This window comes from Triticum dicoccoides, chromosome 4A (genome assembly GCF_002162155.2).
Source record: "Triticum dicoccoides isolate Atlit2015 ecotype Zavitan chromosome 4A, WEW_v2.0, whole genome shotgun sequence".
In the NCBI taxonomy this organism is placed as follows: Eukaryota; Viridiplantae; Streptophyta; class Magnoliopsida; order Poales; family Poaceae; genus Triticum; species Triticum dicoccoides.
This window is the reverse complement of record NC_041386.1, coordinates 518029475-518040048: the sequence shown is the minus strand read 5'-3', so window position 1 is coordinate 518040048 and position 10574 is coordinate 518029475. Positions and strand designations below refer to the sequence as shown.

The window sequence follows — 10574 nt, the reverse complement described above, 5'->3', positions numbered from 1 at the left end:
ATGAGTCGCATCAATGGCCTCTCATATCTCCTTAATAATAAAGCACGGATTGACTCCGTGGGTTCACCGTTACAATACGCTTCTTTGCGTGATTTTACGCTTTCAGTTTGAATTTAACATATATCCGAGGTGATTCTAAAACGTGCATCCGTCCGCCAGAAAATACGCTGCCTCCCTATGCTTGTACGTCCGGCTGGGCCTTGTGCTTCTGGCTGGGCCTTGGCCGAAAGAAGCACACGCAATATTTCGTCCATCCTGATCCTTGCTAAAATATCTGCCTGTACATGAGTCGCATCAATGGCCTCTCATATTTAAAAGTACCACATCGATCTTTCACATCCACCTAGACCGGTTAATATACCTCTAGAAAACTAGCAATCACGTGGCACCTGAGACGTGGGAAAATAGCAAGAGAAAAAGTAGGCATTCATGAGGCGACATGGAAAAACGATAGGAACATCAGCCACCCGGCCGGCACCACCACGAGCACGAGCCACGCCCGGCCGGTGCCGCCTCGCGTGGAGAGGCAGGGGATGCTCTCAATGGCCGGGAGCGCGCCGCTCGGCCTTAAACGTCGCGCAAGGTGCGGAAGGCCAGACGGTGCTCAGGCGGCCGTGGACTGGCTAGCAATATCCACGGGGAGGCTAGCTAATAACTGCTTTAATTAAGCCGGTGAAAAGGGACGCGGCTTCAGTGGGAGAGAGAGAGAATCGATCAAGTGGCTAGCTAATAATTAAATAAAAGAGGAGCACACCATATACTTTGAGACATGTACGTGCATGATGATGCCATCCATACTTAAAATCTCCTTTATATTGATATTTTAAATTTTTTATGAGAAGGACCCCAAATTATATTGATATTGAAAATAAGCAGTGATACAACACAACCCAAGAAAAATATGAAATTACAAAATGCACCAAGGGGAACCAATCTAGCCACACCTCCAACGAAAGATGAGGGCGCGCCGCTGTCGCCATATCCGCCGCTCCCTAGCAGAGCCAGGGAAACCCTTAGTTGTGCGCACAGAATAAAGACGTCAGGAAATCAGATCCTTGGTCCAGGAGGACTAGCACTCCTGAGATAAGCCAAATCAGAAATACGCCGCCACTTGCGTCGGTTTGTTGAACGATGATGATGAAGCGCCGCCACCCACGAAAACCTGCAAATCCAGAGTCACCACGCTCCTACTAGAGCTCCATGCCCTCATGCTGAGGCCGGAGCACGCGCCACCATGACGGCGGGCCTAGAGCAAAAAAGAAAAAGTTCTACCTCGAGATCGGCACCGCCGCCGCATCAGCCTCGATTGGTTAGCTTACTACCAAATTCGCCGCCGACCGCCTCACAGCAACCCACTGGAATCAGATCCGAAGCAGATTTTCCACGCCGCCACCACCATAACCGTCAATACAGAAACTGGTGAAGGAAGAAAACCTAGCCCTAACCTAACTACACGCCATCGACGAGACGGTGAGGTTCCCCCTTCTCCCGCCGCCGTCGGAGCGGCTGCCAGAGAGAGGAGGAACCCCTTGAGTCGCTGGCGGAGGACGGTGGTAGCCGGGTCGTCTTCGGTTCCGCCTCTCTCGCAGGGGAGGGGAAACAAAACGAAAGAATATGAGTTTTATTATTATTTCTTATTCAACACTTCCCTTAGGGCGATTGACCCCTTTCGGTTGATATGTTTTTTTCTCAGCTTGACTATTTTTTTTAAGTTTAAAACATTTTCTTGCTCTGGCATGGTTCATCCAACTCGATGACATTATTTTAGATTTTAAACATTCTCTTGCACTAGCGCGGTTAAGCGACACATGTGCCGTGTGTTGGACATGCTCACCGCCTTGAGATGATTGACCATGTTCGGTGACCACTACAACCACCATTGACGAGGACGGACAGGAGGATAAACAACAACACGAAAAAGATGAGTCTTATAGGATACCGTGTTAAAATATAAGACATGGATCCGGGAGAGAGAGACTTGATCTACACATGTTTATTGGTTATGGGTATATGATGTTTTATTCTCCCGTTGCATCGCACGGGCATTTTTACTAGTCAAGACAATGCATAATTACAAACGGCGCACTTTGGTCATCCCCTCCATTACAACCTATCCGCTGTCCAAAACTTGAACTTAGGAGGCGCCCACGGCAGTATACTGGTAGACCGAGGATCATGGTGGAGTTCATGCCAAGAATTTTGGTTTCATAGACTGAGGAGGCGGGATGCTCGCCTAGAGTAGTAAAACTAGTGCTATATGATACGTCTTGTCCAGCTCGTCTGGAGTAAAATGAGTGCTATAAAGGCTCTTCCAAAGATTTGTGTATATCTATATCTATCTAATTTGTGTAGATATTTTGTGCTTGGAAATAGTGGATCTCCAACATTAAAAAGATTGCCATCTTGACACCTTCTATTTAGGCCAGCGCTAGGCGCCGGCGCACCGGCCCAAACGTTTCGGCCGGTCCCCGCGCAGCCGCACGATTAGTGTCTTCAGGACCGCACGATTCAGCGAGCTATCCTCACGCACGTCCCCTTCTTTCTCGCTTCAGATCCACCATATCCTCTGCGGTGGTTTGCGCGTAGCACCCACCCCGCCGCTCACTGGCTCACCGCCACCGCTCGCCGGCTCACCGCGGCTGCCCGCCGGCTCGCAGGTGGACACGCCATGGCCGCTCGCCCCGCTGGACAACTGCAAAAAAAATCTCTGTTTTGGCAGGTTCCAGCAAAATCTATTGTTGTTTCCAGCAAAAAAACACAAAGGTTGCAGCAAAAAAAAATACGAACACAGTCTCCGCCCTTGCCACCCAGCAAAAAAATCAGCGCGAGCACCACCTCGCTGGTGGAAGCAATCCCATGAGCCAGTTCCAGCAGAGAAAAATGCAGGTTCCAGCGAAAATCAATTACAGCAAAAACACTTCCGTCCTAGCAAAAAATTCAACATGCAGGTTTCAGCAAAAAATGCTGCTGGTAGAAGCAAAAACTACCGATTGTTCCAGCATCCCTGTTGCCCGGTTCCAGCATGGTGACCATCCCCGCTGCCCGGTTCCAGCAAAACAACCATAGCAGCAAAAAATCAGAAAAATCCGCTTTGTAGCAAAGGAATAGCCGGTTCCAGCAAAATTTGACACTAGTTTCAGCAAAAATAAACATAGCAGCAAAAATCCCCAAAGTCTGATTGTAGCAAAGTAACTAGCCGGTTCCAGCAAAAACTTATGCTGGTTCCAGCAAAAACCACATCGCCGGTGAGCGCGCTACAGCTCCAGCTCCAGTGGGCACGTCGTCCTGCCGGTTGTAGCAACCGCAGAGCCGGTTCCAGCAAAAATCCTGGCCGGTCATAGCAAAATCGTTAGCCGGTTCCAGCAAAAATACGGTGGGAGCAGATTCTGGGTGGGGTGGGTGGTAGCAAAAACATGAGCCGATTCCAGCAAAATCATAACATGGTTGTAGCAAAAAATCAACTGAAAAAACAACGATGTCATGGAGATGGATGTAGCACAAATGCACAAGACACCGGTAGTAACAAAAACCAAAAACGATTGTAGCAAAATGGTTCGCCGGTTCCAGCAAAATCTAACATGGCCACGAGCACCCTCATCCACCGTCGTGCCATGACCCCTGCGCATCGCCCCGGGTCACAGCAGCAGGAGCGCCCCCCGTCGTGGTCGCTCGCGTTGTGGGGTGGACGTTGGGGCTGTGGGTTGGCTTTGGGTGCAGGTGTCCGGCGGCTGGCAAGGCGCGGAGTAGACGAGAGAGCTGGGATATGCGTCATGGTGGATGTGGTAGTCTGAAGCAGAGGCGACTGGGGAAAAATGAAGAAAACAGATGAGGATAAGAAAGGAGGGATAGGGAACAGCGGTGGTGTGGGGCCCATAGTGATGCGTCCTGCGAGCGCGTGGAAGGGTGATGTGGGGTTGAGCGTTTGGGGCTGAGAGGATGAGCCCACATAGGGCCACACGATCGCCCTCGATCGAACGAAGCGTACGCGACCGGCGGAGCGTTTCCGCTGGCGCGCCGCAGGGAAACGTTTCCCTTCTACTCCCTCCGTTCCAAAATAGATGACCCAACTTTATACTAACTTGGTACAAAATTGGGTCATCTATTTTGGAACGGAGGGAGTATTTATGATCTTGATATTCATGACGTATCCTTGAAATTTTTTTTAAAAAAAGATTGCCCATTAAACTAGGTTATGTTGTACCTAAAATTCTGCTTCGAAGCATGAAAATTGTCAGGATCATATTTTTTTCTGAAACTTGTACGATTTGTTTGAAACATTCAGAAATTTGCTATGAGTTCACTTGAAACTATTTCTGGAAACTTAAAACGTAAAACCTGCTTAAAACTTAGCATATGCAGATAATTTCTGAAAGTGTTCCTACCTACGTGCGCTTCAGCAGGGCATACATCCATGACTCGAGATGCCCCTCAACAACAGCCAAAAGAGAAGGCATCACACTTTTGAGTACACGACGATGACGCCCCTTCAAAAGTGGCATGCGTGCATGGCGTCTCTCCATGTAGTTGCATGACTAGATTCAGAACCAACATGCACATACACAATTCACAAAGAACAGAGCGGCAGCCTCTCTCTCTCATCCAGTCGTGTGAGCGTGCAAGCAAGCATCAGCAGGCGCAGGGCAGAAGCAAAATGAGGCCATAGATAACTACAATTGACATCACTGTTTAATTATTACGATAATTGCATAAAAAATTGACTTTCCAGGTCACGCGAGAGACCACCACTGAAATCGACTCTATCACATCCATCTTCGCAATTACAATTACACATGACACAACAAAACCTAAAAGCGTCAGCCAGCTGCCACGACACTGAACCCAAGTCCTTCGAGAAGAAAATAATAACCCGAACCAGCTCTACACTACTAGCTACACAACACGATCCACAGCTCCTGAACCCAAAACTTCAGTTTCATCTTCTTGTTCGACCTCTACTTCTAATTTGGTTGGAATGTACTACCACAGCAAAAGTTGAAATATTACCCGACGGCTACCTGACCATGCATGCTTGCCATGTCCAAGCGGCGGCCAAGGAGCAGGGGCAGCAGGGCACATGGTACAACGATCCTGGCTTGTACCAAGTCACCCAAATGCCATCCAAAACCTGACGAGGCTAACACCTGGTATGTACGTGCGTTTGGGAAAACTCTGCATCCGAACCCCGATCGATCGATCTAGGGGCATCAGATTTGTGCGGGTTAATCCTCACTAAGTTTTCTCTAATCTGCATTGGTTTCGGAAGCTTGCAGACCGAATTACACGAGACCTGACGAACATGTTAGTGGAGGCTGCTAAGGAGGAGGGGTCTGACGGATGCCGCGTTCATTCAGAACGGCTTCTGCAGGTACGTGAGCATGTCCCCGAACGCGGCGGCGTCGCGGGCGAAGGCGCCCGGCGACGGCGGGTCGAAGATGAGCGAGCCGTCGATGACGAACCCGTCGTCTTCTATGACGCCGCCCCAGTCGTCGCCCGGCCACCCCGCGGCGAGGCCGGCCGCGTGCTGGCTCTCCGCGTAGTCCATATCGCTCGGGAAGTCGGGCGAGGGCGAGGACAGCGCGCGCTCCGAGGAGCTGGAGTCCGTGTGCAGGCGCGGCATGCAGTGGTTCGAGTTGGAGTCCCGGTCCGCCGACCCGGAGCGGTCGAAGCAGAGCATCTCCGTGGCCGGCGGCGACGGCTGCTGGTAGAACCCGTAGTCGGACAGCTCGACCTTCATCGCCGGCCCAGCAGCGTGGTACTGGCCCGGCCGCGGGTTCCTGGCAGCCGGCGCCGGCGCCGGCTTGACGTCGGCCACGTCGGAGTCCGCCGTGTCGTACCGCTCGATCACGCCCTTCTTGTTGTAGATTCGGCAGAGCACCCAGTCATCCAGCTGCAGAGATCACGAGGAGAAAAGTCTCAGCGACGCGATCGATCGAGCAAGAAAAAACAATTCAAAAGCAACCAAAGCTAGTGTACGTGTACGTGGACGGGAGATGGGGAGGGCGGGCGGGCGGCGTTGTCTCCATCCCGCGGTGCGTGAGCCATGACGACATGCGCCCGCCGCAATTGCTTTCCGCACGTCGCCGCCAAACTACAGGCTGTGACGAAAGGGACAACTTGAGCGTGCTGCTGCAACTTGGGCCCCTTTTCCCCTTCTTTTTCGCATGGCCACGACGCACCTAACCTGCCAATTGACTTTTCTAAAGCTAAAACACCACTTGCTATTTCAAGAAAGATCTCCCGGTCGATTCCTTTACTAAATGCGCAGTAAATCTCTCGCTAATGCTAAAAGAGGAAGGGATTAAACGAGGCAGCCAAGCATCAGCGCAGATTGACAGAGAGAGACGGGGTCAGGTGGTTACCCTGAGCGCGTTGTTGGACTTCTTGCGGGCGGCGGCGGAGCGGTCGACGTCGGCGAGGCGGTACTCGTGCATGATCCAGTTGGTCTTGACGCCCTTGGGGGGCTTGCCGGCGTAGAAGACGAGGGCCTTCTTGATGGCCACGGGGCGGGGCGACCCCACGGGCTTGTCGGCGCCGGTGGCCTTCCAGTACCCGGTCCCGGCGGCGCGGTTCGGCCGCGACCCGTTGGGGTACTTGCGGTCGCGCGGCGAGAAGAAGTACCACTCCTTGGCGTCCGGCCCCCCTCCCGCCGCCTTCTCCGGCAGCCTCCACGGCTCGAACTTGTACAGGTCGACCTCGGCGATCACCGGCGCGGCGATGGGCAGGCCGCCGCACTTGCGGCAAAGGTAGTACATCACCAGCTCCTCGTCCGTGGGGTGGAACCTGAACCCCGGGGGCAGCTGGAGAGCGCCGTCGAAGCCGTGGTCCATTCAAGAACGAGGCTTGAGCTCGGAGGGCGGGCGCTCGGGAGATTGGTTGGATCGGCGGCTGGTTCGGCTGATCGGCGGCGGCGGCGGCGGCTCGAGCTTGGGGGGAAGATTTGGTATGGAACATGAGCTCGCCGTACCCGCCCGTATATATAGGCGGAGGTGCCGACGCGTGTCGACGGGCGGACGGGGAGGCCGCGATGTGACGCACGTGCAAGTTGGGGAGGGGAGGAGGGGGCCTGGTTGACCGTCGGATGACAACCCACGTGTCGATCATCGGACGGGCGACGAGACGCGCGAGCCGTCGGATGAAGGCGTGGGGCCAGCGGGGGAGCGCAATTGTCATGGATGACGTCAGCAGTTATGTCGCCGTCTGGGATGGCGAGGGACTGAGGGAGCATCCGAGCCCGTGAGATATGACGAGGGGCGGTCCGTAGTACTGTACCACCTGCCTGCGCGGTGGGGCCCCGGGTTAGGAAGGGAGGGAGGCATGTTGCGCGGGGCCCACCGGGTGCTTGCGGCCCTTGGGATAATTGTACGGGTCGTCGAGATTCCCATCGTTCCACTTGGTCCGTCTCTCAGCTCGTAGGGTAAAAAAATATAAAAAATAGTGTTTCGTTGCGGATTCCGCGGATTTCAAGTTTAAAACTTGCATCGATCGCCACCGTCGATGATATCTAGGCGCCTTGTGGTCAGCTTTTAGGGTAGGTTAAAATCGTCTTCTGAAAAACTTGCATTGGAATCTGTACTGTCACGTACTCCTAGGCGACTAAGTGCCCCGTAGGTGTAGGTCCCTACGATAACTTTTTGGGCAAGTTTAATCTTTCTCCTTGTTTGTGCAATGGTAAATCTAATCTTTCGAAACAACCTCAGCGACAAGATCGAAAGATATAAAAAAAGTTAGAGGCACAGACACTTAGGGTCATTTCGAAAAGATTGAAATTCTTAGGATTTTTTCTATGTTAGTCATTTGAATCATAGGACTGGATCTGTAGGAGTTTTTTATATGAAATCTTTTGTACTACATTTCATAGGATATCTAACCGCTCTAACGTTTTTTATAATTTCTTTATTTTTCTGCGGCATCAAACACTCATTGCTAATCCTATAGGATTTAAGCGGACATGTCACTCTAGCCCTATACATTTTCTATTCCTGCGTTTTCAAAACCCTACAATCAAAGAAGCCCTTATAAATATACACATACACTCATTCCTACAAACACTACACCGTACAATTGGTGTAGGCCCCTAGGAGTAGTTTGCATTTGTGCTACAAAACTATGTAGGAGCATATTTATAAGAAAAAAATGGTTAAACAAACATCTAATTGATTAAAAAACCTTTTCTTTTCAAAAATATTTTCTGAAGATAATCGAAAGTACTTCACAAAGCACGTCAAACATAAAAAAATGTGTTTTCTCCTCTAACTTTAGGCAGCCTACGAGTCCGTGGATTCGCCTCTACCCTGCCAGCCGCTCTGCTGCCGATGGCGGAGAGTAGAACTCCGGTGCCTCTGCTCCGGTGAGTAGTTAGGTGAGTGTTTTTTTGTCCTCACACACGTGGCGTTCAGGCGAATGGTGTCGCTTCTTAATTCTTCCGGACTCCTCCTCGAATTCGTCTGTCTAGATGAAGTCGACGAAAATCCGGCATAGATTTGTGCCGTCTTCTTGCGGCGGCGAGTTTAAGATTTCTCATCATGTCGCGAGATTGGGTGTCATGTGATTCGGAGTTATTTAAGGGTTCAATGGCGACAACTGCGGCTCCAGGGCACTTCGCACGAAGACTTCCCGGTTGTCATCGACAAGGTTAACCCGGCTCTAGTGAAGAGAGGCTATAGCAGAGGGGCATGACTCGTTCTGGTCGCAGTAGTGGTCGTTCAGTGGTGTCGGAATCTCGATGTTATTTTCAATATGTTTGAGATTTTTTGTACTGACGGTGAACTTTTATAACAGATCTAGACATTTTCACTAAAAAAAAGAAAACTATAATAAAAATCACATCGTGATCCGTAGATTATCGAATGACCAATATCATCGCTAAAATGAGCCGTCCATGCACCACTAATACAACTCCAGTTTATTGATGTTGGTTTGACCTTCTCGATAACAGCTGGGAAGTTTTCAAGTATGTGTCTTGAAGGATCAACACTCTAGAGTTGTCATCATCGCCGTTGAGCCCTCGACTTATCTAAAGCGCCTAACATCAAATAGACAAAAACTTAGTGGACATAGTAATAAGTGCGGCGTATTGGTGCCCGGGTTATCTGAGCCCGGGCATGAACAATAAGGCCGCAAAAATAGAAAAAAAATATCAAAAAATCCCATTTTTTATTCAAGATGCTCAAATTCATGATATTCGTGCAAAATTTTATGAAGTTTGAACATTCGAGGAGCTCGTGAAAAAAAACAAAGTCCATGTCTGTGAGAAACATTTGAAAACAACATTGTTCACGTACGATTTTGTCTTTTTTGCCACGTGCTCCTCGAATTTCCAAACTTCATGAAAATTTGCCCAAACATCATGCACATACACATCTTGCCTGTAAAAAAAATCAATTTTGGCACCGAAGTGGATTATCGCATAATAATCCACTACAATATCAAAATAGCCAAAGCAAACGACCCAACCAAAAATCCAGAAAATAGAGGACGTGGGCTCTGTGCCATGTTCCGTTTGTCGTCAGCTTGTGGTCAGCTTTTAGATTATTTAAAGAAATTATTTCAACCAATGATTGTTGAGGTGTATATTTAATTATTTGGTACAAAAATGATGCTGTTGGAAAGTGTTTTTTACTTGAATCTAACAATATCTGTTCTGCATCTCTAATTCACATCCAAATACCCCCGCAAAAAAAAATGTATTCACATCCCAATACAGAAACTCTTGGCCTAGAGGATGGTAGGCTCCGTGCCATGTCCTACTTGTCGTTTGATCACCTGAATTTACCATATTCCGCTTCCTCCCTCGTAGTGTAAATTACACTAGCCAGAGGGGTACTTTAAATTTCATGCCGGCTGGTTTTTCCATGCGAGTCAGGCAGTCAAACAACTCAAACTTAGCCCATCAGAGCCTGGTTGGACTTCATGTAGCCTACCAAACAGGTCCCAGTGTTTTCGTACCGCGCGTCGAGTTTGACATGTTTTTTCTCTTCTCAAATAGTACTTCTTGAGCGGTGCGTGCAAGCATGGTCCATGCCCGAGTCATCCGGAAGCGCAGGCAGCGGCACAGAGCAACGGCGTGTGCGACCGTGCGAGGTCGCATGCACGCAGGGCCATTCACGTTCGCGTGTGCGACAAGTAAACTGCTGCGATGCGATGGTGCGGCTAGATTGGCCCATGTGACCATGCACTTCGTGCTAGAGATATCCATGTGACGCTCACGCATGTGGCCAGCGCCGCACCAGCGCCCAACTGTACGGTCAGCGACGGCGACGGCGACCTGACCAGAGGCATCCCCGCGACGAGTCGCGAATATCCATCCCCGCGAGCAACCGCTGTAGGTCCCCGGGCGAGACCGCAGGGGCGAGCCGCACGCGCGTCGCCGGCGACGTGGACTGGACCGCCGCTTTTGGCTCAGCGCAGGCCGGCCTCGTGGAGTCGCGGTGGCCCAAAGGCAGCTTGCACGTGACCTGGCTCACGCTACGTCACCGTGCGCCATGCACGGATCCACCTATCCCCGGACCGGAGGCCAGCTGTCTCTCGTCGAGCTAGCCCGGGCAGTCGGCAATTCCGCACGCGGCGCCGGACTT

At 50.9% G+C, this 10574-nt stretch overlaps 1 protein-coding gene across 1 annotated transcript; it reads right to left on the bottom strand.

The window, feature by feature from the left end:
• Positions 1-4664: 4664 nt before the first annotated feature.
• LOC119286493 (NAC domain-containing protein 71-like) lies at positions 4665-6948 on the bottom strand. Its single transcript, XM_037565877.1, has 2 exons — positions 6360-6948; positions 4665-5887 (listed from the first exon to the last, which is right to left on the bottom strand). Exons 1-2 carry the CDS (start codon positions 6825-6827, stop codon positions 5348-5350), a joined length of 1008 nt encoding a protein of 335 aa, XP_037421774.1. The 5' UTR covers positions 6828-6948; the 3' UTR covers positions 4665-5347.
• Between the last annotated feature and the right edge of the window lie 3626 nt (positions 6949-10574).